This window comes from Rhinatrema bivittatum, chromosome 9 (genome assembly GCF_901001135.1).
Source record: "Rhinatrema bivittatum chromosome 9, aRhiBiv1.1, whole genome shotgun sequence".
NCBI classification, from domain to species: Eukaryota; Metazoa; Chordata; class Amphibia; order Gymnophiona; family Rhinatrematidae; genus Rhinatrema; species Rhinatrema bivittatum.
Window position 1 is genome coordinate 2,500,304 of NC_042623.1, and position 24,082 is coordinate 2,524,385.

Below are 24,082 nucleotides of genomic sequence, written 5' to 3' on the forward strand. Positions count from 1 at the left end.
ACATGAAGTTTATTGTCTGAAAACAATATCAATACTGGGGCAAATTTTCAAACATAAGAAATTGCCATGCAGGGTCAGACCAAGGGTCCATCAAGCCCAGCATCCTGTTTCCAACAGAGGCCAATCCAGGCCATAAGAACCTGGCAAGTACCCAAAAACTAAGTCTATTCCATGTTACCATTGCTAGTAATAGTGGTGGTTATTATCTAAGTCAACTTAATTAATAGCAGGTAATGGTCTTCTCCTCCAAAAACTTAGCCAATCCTTTTTTGAACCCTGCTACACTAACTGCACTAACCAGATCCTCTGGCAACAAATTCCAGAGCTTTATTGTGCGTTGAGTGGAGCCTAACATCATGTAAATACAGTGTAGGTTACTTTCCCTCATGTGCATCACTTTGTACTTGTCCACATTAAATTTCATCTGTCATTTATATGCCCAGTTTGTCTTGCAAGATCCTCCTGCTATTTTTCACAATCAGCATGTGATTTAACAAATCTGAATAATTTTGAATCATCTGCAAATTTGATAAACTTGACTCATTGCTCCTTTTGTCAGAACATTTATAAATATATTAAAAAGCACTGGTTCCACTGTGTTTTAAAAATGAACCCCAAGAAAACAAAAAAATGCCCAAGTGTCAGTAAAACACAGAAAGGAAAGGCAAAGGAATAAGAGCTTAACTCTAGGAGCCCGTCATAAAGTGGGGTGTGCAGTTATTTACTGTTCTACAGATGAACATAGGATCATTCAGTCCACTTCCTTCTTCCACTTTTAACTCAGAATCAGAAGTTTCAAATATCCGTGCAACATAAATTGTTTGAAATGCTTATTTTTTTAAATTGCTGTTAAATAAAATCCATTCCTGAAACCGTCAGCATTACGGAGCTATAGGAAGTGCAGTTCTGCAATGCCAAGCAATAGTTAATGCTCCTGATGAAGAAACGAAACTTGTAACGCGTCGAGTGATTGGTTTGGTCAAACTTTTGGAAACTTTTACAGCTATTTCTTCCTGCAGAGAACGTGGATGTGTCTGTAGGTGTCTGCAAGATAAATGACTGTTTTCAGAATGGTTTTTAATAGCAATTTAAAAAATAAGCATTTAAAAACCTATTTTGCATGGATATTTGAGACTTATGATTATGAAGTAAAAGAGGAAGAAGGAAGTCCCTATGTCCATCTGTGGAACAATCATTTACTGAAGAACTGTACTCTGCTGAATGATGGGATCATAGAGTTAATGTCTTGTACCTTTGGTTTTCCTTTCTACGGGTTTTAAAAAGGCAGCAGAAAAACTTACCATGGCCGTCTTCGCACATCGTACAGATCAATGGTGTTGGATGTCTTGCTTTTATTTATCCAAGGCGAGGCTGAAAGAGAAGCAGAACTTACTTTTATGGTTTGCTCATTTTAGATCATCACAGGGCAATTTCCAAAAGCGCCTGCAGAGATGGAAAGTCCACTGGCACTATTTCCCACGCACTCTGCAGCAATTCTGAAAGAGAAAGTGCGAGCATACTTCCCTTTCGAAAATTGCCTCAGAATCCAGAGATTTCTTCTGTAGGTACTTTTTCCATTCTAAACAATACACATTTGAAAATGTAATCCGCACGTGTTTCCTTTCCCTGAGCTAACCACCCACCCGAACCAGCTCAGCACACAACGTTTTAGCCAAGTAAAGGTTTGGCATTTTTCAGTGAATTAACACAGGTAAGTACCTTCTGAAGTTTCCCTTTCTCTATCTGGCCATAAACTGATTGCTTATCACCCATTTATCTGTACAAATAAGAAATACGACCTTGCAATGGCTACTAGAGATAATCAACAAGGCTTTATTTATTTACTGGGTTATGAACATATCCACATCTCCTTGATGCATCTTACAGTATTTATAAAGTACATAGACTTTCACACAACTAAATACTGCAGTGTTTATTACATTTTTTTTTTATATTCTTACATTTTGAAAAGCAAAACAAGGACATCACAATTCTTTATAGAGGGTCAAATCAGATTAAAACATCTCTCAAAGGAAGAACTTTCTTTCTATGCGCCCGGATGCTCTTCAAAAAGGGGCTGAATGTGTTCTTCGTTACCCTTGTAAGTGCTGTATTAAGTATCAAAATGTGAATTATACTTTTTTTGAGCCTTTGCAACTTAGAGCGTTCTTGGATAACTCACCTAATGTTCCGACGGAGCGCACTGTTACCTGGCATTTGGACGCGCGTTTTCGATGTGCTAGCTTTACCCCTTATTCAGTAAGGGCTAATAGTGCGTCGAAAACGCGCGTCCAACACCCCCCCCCCAAACCTAATAGCGCCCGCAACATGCAAATGCATGTTGCGGGCGCTATTAGGTATTCCCGCACGATTCAGTAAGTAAAATGTGCAGCCAAGCCGCACATTTTACTTTAAGAAATTAGCGCCTACCCAAAAGTAAGCGCTAGTTTCTGCCGGCACCAGGAAAGTGCACAGAAAAGCAGTAAAAACTGCTTTTCTGTGCACCCTCCGACTTAATATCATGGCGATATTAAGTCGGAGGTCCCGAAACTTAAGTAAAAAAAAAAAAAAAAAAAGTGGAATAGGCCCTCGGCTTGGAAACCGGACGCTCAATTTTGCCGGCATCCGGTTTCTGAACCCTTGGCTGTCAGCAGGCTCGAGAACCGACGCTGGCAAAATTGAGCGTCGGCTGTCAAACCCGCTGACAGCCGCCGCTCCTGTCCGAAAAGAGGCGCTAGGGACGCGCTGGTGTCCCTAGCGCCTCTTTTTACTGCCGGCCCTAATTTAAATAAATTACTTTACTGTATCGCGCGCACAGGAGAGTGCCCTATGTGTGCGCTGGGAGAGCGGGCGCTCGCCCGTTCTCCCGCGATTTTTACTGTATCGGTCCGTGAGTCTTCCCTCTTTTCTTTTATTCTTTCTCAGTGCAAGTTTTGTATACTGGTATAGTATTGAATAATTCATTATTTATGTGCCATGCACTGATGTTTCTTCACAAGACTTTCTTCTTGTCTTTATTTGAAATACTGAAAATAAAAAATAAAAAAAAAAATCTCCAGAAAAATAAAATGAAACAGTGTCCCCTACATAAAAAGCCCACAAATATAAGAAGAGAGAATCCAAGAAATGCGAAACACAACACTGCTTATAATATAGCATGGCAAACCCCCAACACAAGCACTGAAATAAATACAGCAGGAACGAGTATTAATGGGCACCTCCTCTCTCTTTTTTTCATGATTTTGAATCATTGTTTAATGTTTCCACTGCCGTATTTACAATGCATCTTTGTAATTTTTAGAGTTAGCAGGAAATACATTCATTAAAATAAATACAAATAAATAAATAAATAAATTATGCTAAATAAGTTACGCCTGCCTCGGGGAGGCGTAACTTTTGAAATAAAGGTAGGGGGGATTATTTAGTTGGGGCTGGGGGGCAGGGCTAGATAGGGGAAGGGAGGGGAAGGTGGGGGGATGGCCGAAAAAAAGTTCCCTCCGAGGAACGGAGCGGCCTTGGAGGGAACGGGGAAAGCCATCGAGGCTCCCCTTGGGCTCGGCGCTCGCAAGGGGGTGCACATGTGTGCACCCCCTTGCGAGCGCCGAGCCCGGATTTTATAACATGCGCACGGCAGCGCGCGCATGTTATAAAATTGGGCGTAGATTTTAAGATCTGGCCCATTAGGTGCCAATATTTGTAACATTTTGTTTCATATCAATAAATCTTCTCCGTTAACCTTGAATAGCCCTTGAAAAACCTGGAAAATCTTCACATGGCATCTAAGAAAAAATTTCTCTGCTCTGAAAAGCTTTTGAAGAACTAAATTTATATCTAACTAGTAGGGAAAAACAGCAATTAACAGTGCTTGGAAGTGAGAGTTGAAGAAATTCTTCTGATAAAACTGTAAAATCTATGGGCCAGATTTTCAAAGGGTTATGTGCGTAAATCCAGAGGATGTACGCGCGTAACCGGCATTATGCGCGCCGGGTCTTTTTAAAAAGGCCCAGCGGCACGCGTAAAGCCCCGGGACGCATGTAAGTCTCAGGGCTTTACAAAAGGGGTGGGGAGGGGGCGGGGACAGAGGCCTCCGCATGGACGCTGGGCCAGGGATCGCACGCCAGCCAACTGCCGGCACACACAACTTACTTCAGCCCCAGGGCTGAAGTAAGTTTGGAGATAAAAAAAAGAAGACGAAAAAGGTAGGGGGCAAAGGGTGGGGAAGGTAGGGAAGTTCCCGCCAAGGCTGCTCTGATTTCAGAGCAGCCTGGGAGGGAATGGGGGAAGGCTGCGCGGTTCGCGTGCGCAAGTTATAAAATCCAGGGTCAGCGCGCGCAAGTTATAAAATTGCGTGTACATGTGCGCGCACCAGGTAGCATGCACACTTGTACGCCTGCGCGCAACCTTTTAAAATCTACCCCTACATTTTTATCTCCTGAAAGAGTTCACTCTTAAGTATTTACTCATCACTCAATTTTCCCTCATTTTTATTTACTAATGAATTAAATAAATAAAATATTTCACAACAGAAGGTAATAACTCTTTTACTATCCCAAAGGATTTTAATAAATACTGATGAAACATTCTACAGGGACCAAAGATTGCAATTTGGGAAAATTAATTATCCTTAAATTAAGAAAATTAATGGAATCACTGCTAAAACAGAGGATAGTACAGTTTCTGGAATGCAATGGATTGCAAGATCCGAGGCAATGTGGTTTAACCAGAAGTTTGTGGTTTAACGATCTAGGCGAGCCTGTAGGCATTCTGGTTAACCAGAATGCCTACAGGAATGCCATCCACAGAACAAAGAAAGATTTTTTCTAAAAAAAATCCATCACTTCATATTTGACTCCAAAGCACTGTTCTCATACGTTTCAGCCCTCACCAAACTGTCCACACCTCTCATTCCAGATGACCAAGCCTCCAGTAAAGCCAAGGAATTGGCCGAATACTTCCATAAAAAAATTGCCATCCTTATCGCGCCCCTCACGGCATCCATCCCCCAGCCCCCTCTCACACTCACCACCTGTCCTCAATGAAATGCATCACTAGATTCCTTTGAGTCTACGTCTTCACTAGAAATAGAAAACATTCTCAAGAAACTTAAACCCTCCTCACACCCGTCAGACCCCATACCACCCAACCTGCTCTTCACCATTCCGAATATTATTGCTAAGCCTATAGCAGACGTCATAAACTGCTCCGTTGCTCAAGGGCTAGTTTCAGACCAACTAAAGCTTGTGAGGCTTAAACCTCTTTTTAAAAAACCCAACCTATCATCATCGGACCCAGCCAAATTCCGCCCCATAGCGAATTTGCCGATGATCGCCAAACTCATGGAAAAAATTGTAAACAAGCAACTTTCGGATTACCTGGAAGAAAATAATATTCTCGCCCCAACACAGTTTGGCTTCCTCAAAGCGCTAAACACGGAATCACTACTAACATCTTTCTCGGACACCATCCTCTTAAATCTGGAAAAAAGACAACCCTATTTACTCGATCTTCTAGATCTATCTGCGACCTTCGATACCGTGAACCACACTATCTTAATAGAGTGACTTGCAGACATTGGCATCAGGGGAACGGCACTCAATTGGTTCAAATCCTTCCTTGAAAACAGGTTCTTCAAGGTTAGGATCAACAATAAAGAATCGCACCCAGTCAGATCCAACCTGGGAGTCCCCCAGGGACCATCCCTCTCACCTACCCCATTCAACATCTACCTTCTCCCGTTCTGCCATTTACTCTCTAACCTAAAGTTAACTCACTACCTCTATGCGGACGACATCCAGATTCTCATCCCAATCACAGATTCTCTCCACAAAACATGGTCCCACTGGAATAGCTGCCTTCAATCAATCAACCTACTAGCCTCAACCTCGTCCTCAATACCAATAAGACGGAGATTCTTCTCATATCTCAGGACAACAACTACGTTCTGCTCAACTCGCCAAGTTCTTCCCAACTAGCCAAAACATCTGTTAATCACTAACCATATGTGAGAGACCTAGGCGTCCTGCTTGACAACCAGCTTAACTTAAAAAAATTCGTAAATAACACCACCAAAGAATGCTTTTTCAAACTGCAGGTACTAAGAAAACTGAAACCTCTCCTTCACCTCCGAGACTTCCGTTTGGTGCTCCAATCCATCATCTGTCTAAAATTGATTACTGCAACTCCCTCCTTCTGGGTCTCCCTGCTAACACCACCAAACCCCTACAGATGGTCCAGAACGCTGCTGCCAGGATTCTCACCAATGCTAATAAAAGAGAACATCACCCCCATCCTTCAGAACCTTCACTGGTTACCCATCAAATACAGGATTCTCTTTAAAGTACTCATGATGATTCTCAAGGCTTTTCATAATATCTCCCCCCTCAAGCTAAGCTTCCAACTACGTCCACACATTTCGAACAGACCCATCAGAAGAGTATACAAAGACACTTTGTATACCCCCCCCCCCCCCCCCCGCAAAAGCCTTTTTAAGGAAGTGCGCCCTTTCCATAGCTGGTCCTCCTCTCTGGAATTTGCTCCCCCGGCCCTCCGCCAAGAACCCTGCCCTCTGGTATTCAAAAAGAAACTTAAAACATGGCTTTTCAGCCAAGCCGTTTCGAAGAGATAACACTCACCAAGGCCCCCCTGTTCCTCCAAATGACCACTCCAGAGTTCACCTCACCCCCTTTGGTTCAAATTTCATCTTGTCCAACTACTGGTTAGCATGTCCAGTGCCCTCCATGCAGTCCTACCCCTTATTGTGTCTCAGCCCTTTTATCTAAACCTGCAAGCTAGATATTCCCTAGCATTTTAACTATCCTGTGAGCCAGAAGTTATATTAATCCGTAAGATAGCTGTTTTTTTTAACACGCAGCTAGAAGTCTCTTAGTCCTTTTCTTAATGAACCTGTAAGTTAGACGCTCTTAATGTACTATTTTGCATTCCTTTTAACTTGCCCTCTAGATTGTGTTCATTCCACCCGGTATCCATCAGTTATTCCAGTTTTCCCCGCAATTATTGCTCGCACCGAAAGTGTATTTGAAGTGAAATAATGTATAGCTCTATGTTCTTATTTAACTATTTTACAATTTTATTGTATTACATGTTCCTTGTACTCGCCCCATGGCGACAGTTCAGTTTCTATGTAAACCGGTACGATATGTATCCTATACAGGAACATCAGTATATAAAAGTTAAAAATAAATAAAATAATAAATAAGTAAATCTGATCAATTTTTCTGATGGGGTGACTGGAGAGTTGGATCAGGGGAGAGTGCTAGATGTAGTGTACTTGGATTTCAATAAAGCCTTTGGCCCAGTTCCACACAGGCAATTTACAAACAAACCGAATGCTCTTGGTATGGGATATAAAGCAACTGACTTGGTGAAAAACTGGTTGAGTGTGAGATGAACAGGGGAGTTCACTCCAAGGACAGAGGGTTTACCAGTAGTGAGCTACTGGGATTGGTTCTTGGACAACAGTTTTGTCAGTGAAACTGAAGGAGGATTATCAGGAAATAGTTGCCTTTTTGCATATGATACTAAAATCAGCAACAGTGTAGGTATGGAAGGTATGGAAACATGAAGAGAATTCTAGAGAAGCTTGAGGAACAGTCTAGAGTCTGGCAACTAAGATTGAATGAATAAAAATTTAGGATCATACATTTGAGCTGTAAAAGCCGAAGAAAGCAATACAGATAAAGAGTGAAGGTCTTCTATGCACAAAACAAGAGCAGGAATCAGGGGTAACCACATCTGAGGACCTTAAGGGAAGAGGAAAACATAAGGAATACATAGAATATAGTAAAAGAGGACTAGGCCCACCTACATGAGCTGCCATTGTTAGCATTTTTGCTGCTTTGTGTGGATAATTACTGTGCTGCCCCTCCCCCTGCCCACCTCCTGATTCATTCAGTCTCTGTCCTGAGCACGTTAAATAAAACCCAGCTCCCTCCAGCAATCTATCATTTTTAAAAACTTACATCCGCTGACCCCACCATGAAACCCATGGTCAAGGGAAGGGTATCAAGTACCCTAGGCAAAACTTAGAGTTTACACTAACGCCACCCCCAACTCTCCTTTACCCTCTACAGAAACACACAATTAAATTATGCATTTATAACAAATTTTACATGAAAAAGAACATTCAAGAGCACAGTCTTCTGAGGCAAAAATAATACTTACAACATGCATATTATATTCCCATGCACTGCTGTGCTGCCAACCAGAAAACTCTGCAAAAAAGACACTTGGAGCGCCTATGGAATTAGACGTTTTGTTATGCGTGTTGGGTGTGGGCTTGGCCCTCAGAAAGCCATGAATAAACGGAATTATCATTACAATATAGTAAACCTCCCATACCAAAACAACCCTAACAACCTTATCAATGAAAAGGCAGCACTGCACATATTACACCAGGCCCTAGAACACCAATACACCCTCTATTAGGAAACCAGAACAAGCCAGCCTACTATAGATCTCTATACAGAAACTACATGCCAGCAAAATACCTTATCTCAATCCCATATGCAGACACAGACAGACCCTATCCAAATACAAAGTAAAGAGATCAGAACGTATAAATAGAAATGTGCAGAAAAGAAAAGAACCGAACTGGAATCCAGAACAAGCCAGCCTCTATATGCAGAGCAACAATGGAAAAATGCAAACACTGCCATCCTCATAAAACATTATATAATAAAATCAAGAAATATGAAACATCAATCATATTATCAATATAGTAAAAATCATATTTATAAAAAGAATAAATGTTTCAAACCAGTTAAGTAATAGATTAACCAAAATTTGCCAAACACCAATAACATATTTCAAAACATCTGATCAATAAAAAATCCAATAATTAAAAATGTTCTAACATTTTCACAAAAAACAGTAAAATATATCAAAAGAGCAGAAACATCAAATTATCTCAATGATTAAAAACTAATAAGGATTAGATTCCTAAAGCCTAAAGAAAGGGATGGTGTGGTCATGTGATATGATGAGTGTGAGGATGTGAAACTCAGTAATTGTGGGGCCCCACTCCCTGTATTGTACCGTATCAGACCTCTGAATTTGTAGATTCGAACATCTGAGGAATAAGCGGAAAAAGAGGGCTTTCTTTTAATACCGTTGAAAGACTTTTAATGTAACGGATGGCGGTGAAAACAGTCCACCAAAACAAGGAGGACAAGAGTAAAACAGTGGTAAGCAAGATGGCGGATGGTCTGAGAAACCCTCTATCATCATCCTCTGTTATGGGAGAGTTAGGAGATATGGCAGCTTGTATTCTCAGCACTATGGATATGAAACTGGGGAAAATACATATGCGTTTTGATGAGCTGCATAGTCTTAGCAGATAACTTAATACCCAAGGCCAAAACGTGTCTTACAGACGTGGATGAGCGCATGCAGACCCTGGAAACTGAGTTGGCAGTGCTTAAGGCAGTAGCAGTTAAAAACAAACAAAAACTAGAAGATCTGGAAAACCACTCACGCAGAAGTAATTTGTGGTTAATCAGTCTTCCAGAAAGTTTTACTGACCGTGACTTACATGGAACGATAGAAGCATGGCTATCAGCTGCAGTTGGCCTTAATGAAACACATGGCAAGCCGCGAGGGGAGCATACACATGGGCCAGGGATGGTCCCACCAGCTGAATATAAAACTGCTAAACTTTCACCATTAATATTGCAGAGTTACCAGATATCAAGATCCTTAGATTATGAAGGCCTTGCAGTTGTTATAGTTAGTGAGGTTTGGGTGGACCCTTGGACATTGTGGCAGCTGACCATGAACACGGGGGGAAGTCCCGTGAGAGGCTACAGGTCAGGCTCAGCTCTGGACACACAAACACAGATAGTTCTTTATTTAGACAGTTTGAGAAGCCACTAGAGGTGGCAATAGTGAGTAGAAGATGTAGCCCGGCTGGGCTAGTATTCCCCAGGGCACTGGAACAGCGATTTCTCTGGTAGCAGTGCTGTAGTGGAGAGAATTGAGAGAGCAAGTACAATAGAACATTCACAGAGTCCCAAATATGGAGAAGCCCCAAGATAGAGAGAGCTGGCCCTCGAGGAGAGAGTACCAGATCCCTGGAGGTAGAGAGACTTGTTGGCAAAGTACTCACACAGTGGTTCCACGTAGGAGATGGCACTGGTGCTGGAACGGGGGCAGGCCCTCGAGGAGCGAGTACCTGGTTCCAGGGAGACAGCTCTGAGGAGTGGATGGTAGTAGTACTTATTGATGGTGTCTGTAGCGAATTCTTCCAAGTAGAAGAGGAGACAGAATCAGGCAGCGGGTCAGGGAGCATGGGCCCTCGAGGAGTGAGTACCGGTTACCTGATAGCGACCTGAAAGAAGCAAAGAGGCCCCCGAAGAGCGGGTACCCCGTTAGCAGAAAGAGTCCAATGGAAGTTGGAAGGCAGAGTAGCTTGGTACAGAGATCGAATCCCATCCATAAGAACACTCTTGCTAACTCAATGGCTAGCAATAAACTGTAGGCTTAAATATCCGGGCAGCGTGATGTCAAGACCGGGGCTCGCCCCTGAGGAACGCGCCAATGAGGAAATAAGAATGAGGGCCATGTGGAGCACGTGCCCTAAGGTACCTGAAGAACATGGCAGGAGGCTGCGCCCAAGCCGGTCCGGGGATGCCGGAGAGGACGGCAGGCGGACGCTGCGGCAGCCAGGCATCCGTGAAGAGCAGGAGGAGTCGCAAAAAAGGAAAGGTAGGCGAAGTGAAGCAGTCGGGAAGGGACGGTCGCAACAGCAGTGATGTTCTTTACTACTCTGTGGTGGTGTTAGTGCACGTCAGTGAGGTCCAAGCTGGTTAAGCATCAAGTACGATTCATTCTGCAATTCCCATCGCGCTTAAAAGTAATTTATTTCAATGGCACTCACTATTTTGATTCTGCTGGAGAAGCACAAGAGTTCTTCAATGCCAAGTTGGGGGAGACAGAAGGTTAATAGATGTCTCCAGCTAAAGTCAGGGACACTGAATCTGAACATTGTTTTGAGGTTTAGTTCTCTTGTTGGATGTGGCTGTTGAGAAATATTTTATTTATTTATTTATTTTTTAATGTACCGGTGTTCAATTTGGAATATCACATCGGTTTACATTGTAACTGTGTTCAAGAAGTAGGGACTTCCTGTTTTAAATTATAACATCAATATAGTATTATTTAACATTGTAAATAATCCTTATTTAACATTGTAATTAACTTTTATTTAACATTGTAACTTTACACTTTATTAAATTCTTACTCGGAGATTAAACCTGAAACAGTGATGGTAGTATGTCCTACGTAGAGTCTTTTTATTATGACTTTAACATTGATTCTTGGAAAGGATATTGTATGGCTCATTTACGACAATATGTCTTGTTGAGTGTCTTGTCGTATAATAACGTGAATATTGAGTTGTAACTTATATGTCCTTACCTAGTGTCTTTTCATATGGTAGCATCGAAAGTGGGTATTAGGTGGTTGTTGTGAAAGCTTTTTGGAAAAGCCATGTTTTAAGTTTTGTTTTGAAGGTTTGTGTTGTTGTTTCTAGCTTTAGATGTAATGGTAAGTTATTCCAGAGATAGGGTCCGGCCACAGAAAGAGCGCGTTCTCATATTGTGGTCAGATGGATTATTTTTGGAGAGGGGATTGGGATGAGTCTAGTGTTGTTGGAGCAGAGGTTCCTTTTTGGGTTGCAGAAGTAGAAGGATGTGTTCATCTAGTTAAACTTGTCAGTGTAGAGAGCTTTGTGGATGAGGTTGAGGACTTTATATTGAATTCTGAATTGAATGGGTAACCAGTGTAGGTTTTTGAGGATAGGTGAGATGTGGTCCGATCTTCGGCTGTTTGTGAATAGTCTTGCTGCTGCATTTTGGAGTAGCTGCAGCAGTCTGAGAGTGGTTGTTGGGAGGCCAAGCAGGAGGGCATTGCAATAGTCTAATTTGGAAAATAACAGAGCTTGGGGGACCGTTCGGAAATCATGGGTGTATAGTAGAGGTTTGATTCTCTTTAGGATTTGTAGTTTGAAGAATCCATCTCGTAATATTGTGTTAATAAGCTTTTTGTAGTTTAGGTCATCGTTGAGGATAATGCCAAGGTCTTTGGCTGTGGAAACTATTAGCTTCTTTGTTTCAGATGCTGTGTGATTTTGTATGTTTAATGTGGTGTGATTGTTTTTTTCTACGTGTATAATCTCAGTTTTTTTATGGTTGAGGGAGAGAGACATTTGCGAGAGTAGTTGGGTTATCTTTTGCAGGTGTGTGTTCCAGAGTTTTACAGTGGTTTCCAGAGTATCATTCAGTGGGAGCAGGATTTGAACATCATCTGCATATATGTAGTATGATAGTCCTAGTTCGGATAGGAGGGTGCACAGGGGGAGAATGTAAATATTGAAGAGGGTGGATGAGAGGGAGGAGCCTTGAGGGACGCCATGTGGAAGGGGGAATGGTTTGGATTCTGATGAGTTCATTTTGGCTTTATAGGATCTGTCTGAGAGGTATGATATGAACCAATTAAGTGTGGAATTGCATAAGCCAATATCCTTCAGTCTGGTTAAGAGGATTTCATGGTTTACGGTGTCGAATGCTGCCGAGATGTCTAGTAGGAGCAGTAGGTAGGAGTGACCACTATCAAGACCTTTGAAGATGGTGTTGGTGAGGGTGAGGCGTAGAGTTTCCATGCTGTAATGCTTTCTGAATCCGTGTTGTGCTGGTGATAGTATGTTCTGGGTTTCCAGGTGTTCGGTGAGTTGTCAGTTGACAATTTTTTCAAGGAACACAGTATTTAAAAGGTCTAAAATCCTGCAGGCATCCTGCAGGCATTGCAAAGGTGGGAAAGACGTAGCAATGGTCCAATAAACATACTTGGATGCAGAGGATCATAAGAGGTTTCAGAGGCATTGGGTGCGAAACTTGTTCTCCTCACCTTCTAGTTCAAGGAAAGGAGGGGTTAATGCTTCTCTTTGGACAGACTGTTCCTTTTCAAGAAACTAATGTAATTTTGGATACTGAGGGGTGCTACTTGGTGGTGGAAGGTTTATTATATGGAAAACAGATAGCCTTTTGTACAATTTACACTCCAAACAACTAGGATTCGATATGTGGGTTGAGATCTTCACAAATCGGTTTACCTGATATACCCTAGGGATGTGCAGAGGGACACCATACGTTGCATTTGGAATTCGTATTCGTCGGGGGCAGATACGTTGCATTCGGCAAGGGGGGCCCCCGATATGTTCATGCGCCCATTTTTGTTGCCAGGGGATGTGGTTAGTGCAGTTAATGTAGCTGGGTTTAAAAAAGGATTGGATAAGTTCTTGGAGGAGAAGTCCATTATCTGCTATTAATTAAGTTGACTTAGAAAATAGCCTCTGCTATTACTAGCATCAGTAGCATGGGATAAACTTAGTTTTGGAGTACTTGCCAGGTTCTTATGGCCTGGATTGGCCACTGTTGGAAACAGGATGCTGGGCTTGATGGACCCTTGGTCTGACCCAGTATGGCATTTTCTTATGTTTTTAACTTTGCAATCCGGCCAATGACTGAATTTCACCCCCGAGAAATCCTAACGGAAATGAAAGCGTTCACATAGGCAGATCAGTCTGACAGGCTTTGTGCTTGTATCGACTGGGTCACTAAAGTAGGTTTGTGCTGGCAACATATCATCTGGAAAGACCACTGGAATCTAGGAGACTGGCTGTTTGAGCAATGGCCATAGAGATGATTGATTATTGCATGTCCTTGCAATAGTACATGGGAGAAGTAGGATGCTGGGTGTCAATTGAATAGGTGATCTTACATACTCATCTACCCAAGAGAGTAATGTACAAAAGTAGAAATGCCAAAAAATGTCTTGGATAAGGAGTCATACTTTATCGCTGGCAGGTCATAATCTAAGGCTGGCAGCTGGAATATATCCATGGTAGTGTAGTCTGATCACTACAGTGACTGACATGAGAATATTTCTATTTCTTAACTAGCACCAAAATCAAAACATGAACCAAATATTAATGAAAATGAGAAGGTTTCATGCTATATATTTATTTAGTTAGTTTACACCCAACATATTGAATATAAAATTGTTCTTCACAAGTATGGTAGATGGTATCACAAGCAAGCAGCAGGTTTACGTGGAATTCTTTAATTAAATGAAAGCAGGTTCATCCCTCAGAGTTGTAATTTTTAATTATAGCTGATTCCCAGCAACGAGCTTCGGACAATGCACGTCATGTTAAAGTCCAACGAGAGTTGTTGTAGACAGGGTAACAGACTCCAGTAAAGCATGTCTGATGCTCTGTCCCACAGGAACTACACTTGGCTTTACTGTCTGAATTGTCTCGCATGGATAGTCATTTAAGAAAATCAGACTGCACTTCTATCAAGTCTCCATTTTCAGGCAAGTCAAGTACTGTGAAATGGTTCCAGTGGGGCAGCTAAGCAGTTTGATTTCCTGAGTCATGAATTATTTCCCTCAAAAGGTGCCAAATACATTGCAAACTCATATCCATAATTGTTTACTGTTATAATTAATCAGTTCTCTGGACAAACCATTTAATAGATGTTAAAGCACTAAAACTTTCATTTTTGGATAACTGCCAGGTAAAACAAACTTATCTTGAAATGGATTAGTAGCCTCCTGGTTAGAGCTGTGGGCTGTAAACCAGGGTTCAAACGCTACTGCTGCTGCTCCTTATGACCTTGGATAAATTCATTTACTCTCTCTCCTTATTATCAAAAACAAACTTAGAGGCCTACTTACAAAAGGATTTTTCCCATTGTGTCTAAGGGAAAAATTCTCACTAACTAGGGCCCTCAGTTGCAAGCTGCCTGGGGACAGGCAAATACCTACACAATGTGAATGCAATCTGCTCTGAAGTACCTGACAGGCAGAATATACATCAAATAAATTCATATTAATTTCATCCTAAAGAGAGGATACTGTGGAAAGCTACTGAATCGTGGTTCTTCAATGTCTTAATACACTGCATCGATTCACGTTAAGGATGCAGCTGAAGAAGGGACTCAGGGAAACTCATCTTGCCATAATAAAATGGCCTCTCTCTTATTGATTTATATTCTGCTTTTCGGCACTTCAGAATGGATTATATTCAGGTACTCTAGGTACTTCCCTGTCCCCAGAGGGCTCACAATCTAAGGGCCTCTTAAATGCACTTTACCTGTCTAAGTGGGCTTTTGAAAATTGCTACAGTATATGAATTGTCGATAAGATTTACCAGTGTGAGTGCACTTTACCTGTGTAAATCCTTTTGAAAATCACCCCCTATGTTTGTACCTGAGGCAATGGAGGATAAAGTGACTTGCTCAAGGTCACGAGCAGCAGCGGTGGGATTTCAACTCTGGTTTGTAGTCCTCTGCTCTAACCACTAGGCTACTCCTCCACTCTTATTAAATAAAAAAATATAACACAAGGAAGAGCATGAGAAACAAAGCCCAAGCAGCAAGAAACAAACCTCTTTAGGTTTGAAAGAACCTTTACTCCTGTTTCTTTGATAAGAACATAAGAAGTGCAATGTTGGGTCACACCAAGGCCCACTGTGCTCAAAATCCCGTCCCTGATACTGGCCAGTCTGATCACAAATACCTGGCAGATCTAAAACGAGGATTTACTGCTTGCAATTCACTCCTAGGGATAGCCATGGTGTTCCCTTGTCTACCTGGCTAATAACTCTTGGATGGACTTCTCAAGCCTCTTTTAAACCCCGCTGTACTGTTGCCTTGACCACGTCCTCTGGCAACAGATTCCACAATGATTGTGTGTTAAGTGACTATTTGCTATGATTTGTTTTAAATCTGATGGTTCTTGGTTTCATGGAGTTGTCCTTTGTTTTAGTAATAACCCCTTCCACCCCACTGATAATTTCATAATCTTCTCTCATGTCCCCTCTCAGCCGTCTGTTTTCCAAGCTGAAGAGCCCCAGCCTGTGTAGCCTCTCATCCACATTTATCATTTGTGTCACCCTCCTCTGCACCTTTCCTAATTCTGCTTTGTCTTTCTTGAGGTCTCTACACAATATTCAAAGTGTGCTTGTACCACAGATCAATACAGATGAAATCTGATATTTTTCATTTTATTCTCACGCCTTTTCAGATCATTCCTAACATTTTATTTGCTTTTTTGATGCTTTTCAGGAGAAGTTGGCGGTCACAGAAATTCAGCAGGTCTCATACTAATTGCCAGTAGTTACACTGTCCATAGATGAAGACTGAATGGTTTTCATATTTCAAAACAAGAAACCTTATTTAAACCTACTATCAGTTTTGTTTGTGAAATAGGATATTAATTGGAGATTAGTTGCCTGGGAGTCAAACTATTAGATTATATCAGCAATCTATACAAACCATTAAACTTAGAATAGTTTCAAAATATAAATTTAAATGAACTGTTTGTGACAAGCGTGACTGAGATGGATTCTGCCCCTCATGATTGGGGGAGGAGAAAATGTATATTTGTTTTAGTTCTTTTGGGATTTTGATAATATAATGTTTATTTTGGTTCAGGAAATGAAACAAACAAAAACAAACAATAGAAAAAACAAAACCTGAATAAAAATAAAAGAAAAAAAATACATTTTCACTGCACATCCCTAGAAAATATTGCAGCTGAAATAGTAAATTATTTTGTTTCAAAGTTTTATAATTGACTAGAGGTTTCTCATCTGAATTAGAACATCGGTTACGTCTCGAAAAACCATCTATGAAAGTACAACACCATTTATCTGAATATCTGTTATCCGAAAACTCTTTATCTAGCAAATACGGTGCTCCTACGGCTGTGATTTACTATCTGGAAAAATCTTCATTATCCAAAAATAGGTTAAAAGATGGTAAACATAGTCAAAGTAAAGTCATCTTGAGCATCTACAGTAAAACTGCTGCAAATCTGTTTTACTAGCATTCAAAAGTGGTGACTTTTTAGCTAACTTGCTCTTAATAAGGCTAAAACTGATTTTATTCTGATACAAAAGACCTCACCAAAATTGCATTTTTCTTCTCTTACCTTTAAGGATCTCATTTTCCCCCCTTCATTCCCGCATCAGGAATCTAGAAGTTTGGATTGATTCTCATCTTTCCTTTCAGCATCACGTAGAAATATACTTTGTTCTGGGTTTTTAAATTAAGAGTTTTATCTGGGCTTGATTTTCAAACACTTATTTATTTATTTATTTATAGATTTTTCTATACCGGGGTACGTAAATAACATCACCTCGGTTTACATTCAAACAGTAATTCAGCATTGCGCTTTACAATATAACAAGGTAACTAAACGAAAAACAATACAGTATATAACTTTATATTAATAGAATATCAGCAATATATGAGAGATTGTGGCAGTTAGGAAGAGTAGTTGAGGATTCAGATCATTGATAGTAGGCTTTTTTAAATAGCCAGGTTTTAAGGTTTTGTTTAAATTTTTTGTGACAGAGTTCCTGGCGTAATTCAGAGGGCATGGTGTTCCATATTGTTGATCCAGCAATGATGAAAGATTGATCTTTTGTACTAGAGAGTTTAGTCAGATTGGGTGCTGGGATATTTAGTTTGGCTAAATTCTGGAATCTCGTTGGGCGGGAAGACGTTTTGAATTGTAGTTCATCTGTAAACCAGAGCATTTCTCTGTTTTGAATGGCTTTGTGTATCAGCGACATAGATTTATAAATTATCCTGTAAGCCACAGGTAGCCAGTGCAAAGACTGAAGAGCTGGAGTGATGTGATCATGGCGGCTTGTGTCGGTGATAATGCGGGCAGCTGCATTTTGCAGCATTTGCAAAGGTTGAATGGTGGCTTTGGGTAAACCCAGTAACAGAGCATTGCAGTAATCAATCTTTGATAAAATAGTTGCTTGTAAAACTGTGCGGAAATCATATTGGTATAATAGAGATTTAATCCGTTTAAGCGTAAATAGCTTAAAGAAACCATTTTTTACCGTATCCGCAATGAATTTTTTAAATGAGAGATTACTGTCAATGATGATACCAAGGCTGCGTACTTGTTGTGAAATAGTGGAGTTGTTTTGAGCAATATCAGAGTTGATCAGTATTGTATTTTTTGGAGGTGAAATTATGATAAGTTCAGTTTTATTGGTATTTATAGCCAATTGGTTGTCTGTTAGGATTGTTTTAATTTCTAATAAAGCTACCTTCCAGGTATTCAGTGCATTTGTGATTGTGCTGGTTATAGGTATGAGTATTTGAACATCATCTGCGTAGATGAAGTGTTGAAGACCCAATTTAGAGAGTAGCCGGCATAGCGGTGTAAGGTAAACATTGAACAATGTGGAGGAGAGAGAAGATCCTTGAGGGACTCCTTGAGAGAGGTTTCTTGGCTTGGATTCACTTCGTCCACATCTAATGCTGTATGTTCTATTGCTCAGGAATGACTGAAACCATAGTAAAGCCGATCCCGAGATACCTATTTCAGAAAGACGGGTAATAAGAGTGTTGTGGTTTACCGTGTCGAAAGCAGCTGATATATGAAGAAGGGCGATGAGGTATGATTTGCCAGCATCTAAAGCTTTTAGTAGCACCTCAGAAAGTGATATCAAAAGTGTTTCCGTGCTGTGGTACTTTCTGAACCCATATTGAGATGGAAAGAGTATTTGATGATCATCTAAATAATCAGTTAGTTGTTTGTTGATGACTCTTTCCATAATCTTTGAGAGGAAGGGAAGGTTTGATACTGGACGAAAGTTTGCTGGATCAGATGAATCTAGGTTAGATTTTTTTATCATTGGAGTAATGATAGCATGTTTAAGTATAGAAGGAACTATGCCTGTGGTGATGGATTTGTTAAGAATCTTTGCAATAGGTTTTGCTATTGTAGAACGTATTGTAAGAAGAGTCTTAGTAGGTAATATGTCGGTGGGGTGGAAAGCTGGTTTCATTTTCTTTAGAATTGACTCAACTTCAATACCAGTAGTAATCTCAAGATTAGATAGCTTTGTTTCAAATTTATCTTGAGTGGCTGATGTAGCTTGGTTGGTGTGTAAAGGAGCAGGAAATGAATTAAATCGCGTTAAAATAGAATGTATTTTGTTATAAAAGAATGTAGCTAGTTCCTCACATTTTGAATCATCATTGTTGTTTAGATTGTTGTGAGTTGGAGCAGTAACAAGGCTTTTGACATATTGGAAAAGTGCTTGAGGGTTGAATTGATATTGATGAATTCTGGAAGCATAAAAATCTTTTTTTGTTTTGTCGGTGGCTTGGCGATATTTGTGTAGTAATGATTTGAATTTTAATAAAGTCGTAGAATTTTGGTTTCTGCGCCATTCTTTTTCTGTCTTACGTAGCTCCGTTTTCATAGCTTTAAGTTCGGGAGTATACCAAGGTTTTTTCCTTATTATTTTTTCGGAATTGATTTCCTTGGATTGAATAGGACAGAGTTTTTCTGCTATGTTACTAGTAATTTTAAACCAAGAAGAGGTAGCTGTTTCAGCGTCTGTGAGATCTAAATTTTTGAGATCTTCTGATATCACATTATTAATTTCATCTGTTTGACCTTGTTTTCGGAAGTAGATGGTTTTTTTGCTGTGAACATTAGATGGTAATTGTTGAGGCTTCTATTCTTCCATTGCTAGATTACTGCAATGTTGTTTATCTTGGCCTGCCTACTTTATCCTAAAGATCCATTCAGCTTTTACAGGACTCTGCTGCCGGACTTATTACAGGAAAAAAGCATAGAAACCACATTGCTCTGCTTTAGCTAGTTTACACTAGCTGCCAATCTTACAATGGGTCAAATACAGAACTGCAACATTTAGCTTTCAGATTCATTTCATCTGATAAGTCACCCTGGGGTAATGCTTTAGTTAGACTTTACTGCACTACACATGCTCTACGATCAAGGCAAACAGGATTATTGGGCATACTTACAGTGCACCAAGCTTGTCTAGAGATTGTGCTTTCTTTGTTGCTGTGCCAAATTTTTGGAACGCTCTATCAGAAAAGAACAGGCACCTGGATTGTTTTAAAACATTTAACTCGATGCTTAAGACCTTTCTCTTCAAGCAGGCATTAGGCTGCTAGATTATTGCTCTCTGATTTACCATGAAACAGATTTGGCCGTACAGTACTTGTGGTTTATTACATATTTTATATATTTTATTATAATTTAAGGCTGGTTGATGTTAGTATTTATTGGTTTATGTACTTTTAGTTTATGTTGCTTTATATATCATTTGTTTGTAAGCTGTTTTATTCATTTCTTTTTTAATTACGTATGTTTTATTATATATATATTACCTAGTATTGTCTCTTAGGCGATTAACACATTTGTAAAAAAGATAAAGATATTTGTTTTTTTGGTGGGCAAAGAGTCACAGAATATTTTGCAGCTTGCTTTGTCCCTCACTAATGCAGTTTGTTTAGTGAAAGAAAAGTGAAGAGCTTGGGATGACTTCTGACTGTAGTCTAAAGAAGAAAGCTTTTATTGTACATGGGCTGCTTACGTGGGTAGATAAGATGAAAGCTTTTATTGTACATGGGCTGCTTACGTGGGTAGATAAGAAGAAAGCTTTTATTGACATGGGCTGCTTACGTGGGTAGATAAGAAGAAAGCGTTTATTGACATGGGCTGCTTACGTGGGTAGATAAGAAAGCTTTTATTGTACATGGGTTGCTTACGTGGGTAGATAAGAAGAAAGCTTTTGTTGTACATGGGCTGCTTACGTGGGTAGATAAGAAGAAAGCTTTTATTGCACATGGGCTGCTTACGTGGGTAGATAAGAAGAAAGCTGTTATTGCACATGGGCTGCTTATGTGGGTAGATAAGAAGAAAGCTTTTATTGCACATGGTCTGCTTACGTGGGTAGATAAGAAGAAAGCTTTTATTGCACATGGGCTGCTTACGTGGGTGGATAAGAAGAAAGCTTTTATTGACATGGGCTGCTTACGTGGGTAGATAAGAAGAAAGCTTTTATTGTACATGGGCTGCTTACGTGGGTAGATAAGAAGAAAGTTTTTATTGCACATGGGCTGCTTACGTGGGTGGATAAGAAGAAAGCTTTATTGTACATGGGCTGCTTACGTGGGTAGATAAGAAGAAAGCTTTTATTGCACATGGGCTGCTTACGTGGGTGGATAAGAAGAAAGCTTTTATTGTACATGGGCTGCTTACTTGGTAGATAATAAGAAAGCTTTTATTGTACATGGGCTGCTTACTTGGTAGATAAGAAGAATGCAGTTATTGTATATTTATTTATTTATTTATTTAACAGTTTTATATACCGACCTTCATAGTAAATAACCATATCGGATCGGTTTACATTTAACAAGGGGTATAACTGGAGTAACAATTCAAGTGAACGAAGATAACAATAGGTAGGAATAAGTCAAAGTTACAATCAACAGGGGGAGGAGAACTTGGAAGCTTGCAACAAGCTAGAAGGAAGATAAGGCGGGAAGAAGTTATAACGTATTACAACGTATTGCCAAAGGGCGTACAGGTTAAAGCTTAAAAGGTGCTTTAACCTGGACGCCCTTTGGTTGCTTATATGGTGGTTAAATTTTTAAATAGACAAATAAATAGCATTTCTATTATGGTTAATATATTTTTTCTAACTGCAATTTTTCCGGTCATTAAGCTATGTCTTGGACGAAATACATCTAGCATGATGTTCAAGGTTTTGTATTATCACAATTAGACTATTGTAGTTTTTTCTATTGAGGGTTACTTCAAATTTGACCCCCCAATTATAATTTTTATAGAATATGACAGCTCAGCTCTTTTCTAATGCAAAATATTGTGACCACGTTATGCTTGTTCCGGAATAGTTGCATTGGCTCCTAGTCTGGAATAGATTGATTTTTAAGTCAATGATTTTAACTTTTCAATCACTTCTGAAGCATGGACCAGATTACCTGAACCTGTGCCTGATTAGATATGCTTCAAGCATACTCACTAAGCTCTGCAGATGACGCCTTTCCGACAGTGCTAAGATGAGGAGAAGAAGGCTCAGAGCATTCTTATGTTCAGTGTTGGTTATTTGGAACATTGCTCCTACAGAGGGTTTATGTGGCACATGATTGTAAGCACTCTGGGGATTGGGAAATACCTACAGTACCTGAATGTAATCCATTTTGAAGCACTGAAAAAGTGTGAAAAGTGGAATATAAATCAAAATAAAATAAATAAATACAAATAAATAAATAAAATATTGGCTCTTTATGTAGCTACAATTATTAAATACTCTGATAAAATGCGGATATTTTGTGCTGTAACATTATAAGGAAGGTTGAGAAGATAGGGATTTCCAATGCTGGAATAAGATAAATAAGATATGATAGGGATGTGAATCGTTTTTTGACGATTTAAAATATCGTCCGATATATTTTAAATCGTCAAAAATTGTTAGGGCCACGATTCAATACCAATTCCCCCGATTTATCGTCAAAAAATCGTAAATCGGGGGAAGGGGAAGGGCAGGAAAACCGGCACACTAAAACCCCCTAAAACCCACCCCCGACCCTTTAAATTAAATCCCCCACCCTCCCGAACCCCCCCCCCCAAATGCCTTAAATTACCTGGGGGTCCAGCGGCAGTCCGGAACGGCAGCGGTCCGGAACGGCCTCCTGCAACTGAATCGTGTTGTCTTCAGCCGGCGCCATTTTTCAAAATGGCGGCGCAAAATGGCGGCGCAAAATGGCGGCGGCCATAGACCAACACGATTCGACTACAGGAGGTCGTTCCGGACCCCCGCTGGACTTTTGGCAAGTCTTGTGCGGGTCAGGAGGCCCCCCCAAGCTGGCCAAAAGTCCCTGGGGGTCCAGCGGGGGTCCGGAAAACGATCTCCTGCCGCGAATCATTTTCCGTACGGAAAATGGCGCCGGCAGGAGATCGACTGCAGGAGGTCGTTCAGCGACAACAACACTTGTTCTTTCGAAACATGATGGATAGAAAGTATGGTTGAAATTACTTCAGAGATGTATGACCAAACCGGTTGGATATGAATGCAGTCCCACCATATGTGCAAATATGTACCTACTTTTCGACAATGTCGCCAACACAACGAGGACAGGGAAGGGTAGCATCGGTGTCATCTAGCCGGAGTGAGATGCCAGCGGTACAGCATTTTATAATTTGCTTCAATTATTCTCGCTGAAACATTACCCTGTGTGATTCTGGAATAAATGGCCGGCCAGTCCTCCTCAAGTATAGGCCTGGCCAAATCACATACCCACGCCGTCATATGCGTATATGCAGTAAAAGGCTGTGTAGACAAAATTTTGTAAAGTTTAGATACTAGACCTCCAGGTAGTTTAGGTGCCGTGCAGAATCCTTCAAATAGAGAGCGTGTCATGGACAGCATACCCTGAGATTGCAGCTGGGAGAGAAAGTGTCTAAGCTGTAGACAGGAGAGAAATTCCTGGAGCGGCATCTGGTGAGTCTCAACAAGAGTGGAGAAGGAGATTGCTGATCCTTGATGGAGAAGATGAGATATGTTCGTAATCCCCCTGATTTTCCAATTCTTAAAGGCTAAATTAGGTAGTCCAGGTGGAAAAGAAGTATTGTAAAATAAAGAAGATTGTAAAAAATAGTCTGCGTCTTCCACTAGTTTAATTTTCCAAAGACTCCACGTGTTTAAGGTGTGACGAGTCGTCACAGTCAACACAAGATCTGCACGTCACGTTTTCCTGGGTTGCCATATTAAAGATGCAAGCGGCATATCCCTTAACCATTCCTGTTCCAATGCCATCCACGGTTTAGGATCATCCTTAGCATGCCATGCTACTATTGGACGGAGTTGGGTTGCAGCATAGTACAATTCCAAATTTGGCAGGCTCAAGCCTCCCGATGTCTTTGGCAGGTAGAGAATCATACATGCAACTCTTGGTGATCGATGATGCCAGAGAAATCGGAGAGGTTTTCATTGCCAGAGAAGCAGATTAGTTTTACTAACTGAGATAGGTAATGTTTGAAAAAGATACAAAAACCTGGGAAGTATATTCATCTTAATTGTCGCCAATCTGCTCAACCAGGTAAAGGGAATAAAATTTCATTTTTCATGATCTTTATCTTCTGTATAAGGGGGGTATAATTAAGCTGGAACAAATCAGAAATGTTTTTACTA

General features: G+C 40.5%; 1 protein-coding gene across 11 annotated transcripts in view; it reads right to left on the reverse strand.

Moving 5' to 3' along the window:
• Positions 1-24,082, reverse strand: part of CACNA2D1 (calcium voltage-gated channel auxiliary subunit alpha2delta 1) — a 1,026,983-nt gene that overhangs the window by 441,458 nt on the left and 561,443 nt on the right. For all 11 annotated transcript variants that reach the window (XM_029615087.1, XM_029615085.1, XM_029615090.1 and 8 more), the window contains one exon: positions 1,302-1,371. In XM_029615087.1, coding sequence (XP_029470947.1) covers positions 1,302-1,371 — 70 coding nt within the window. The remainder of the gene's footprint in view (positions 1-1,301; positions 1,372-24,082) is intronic.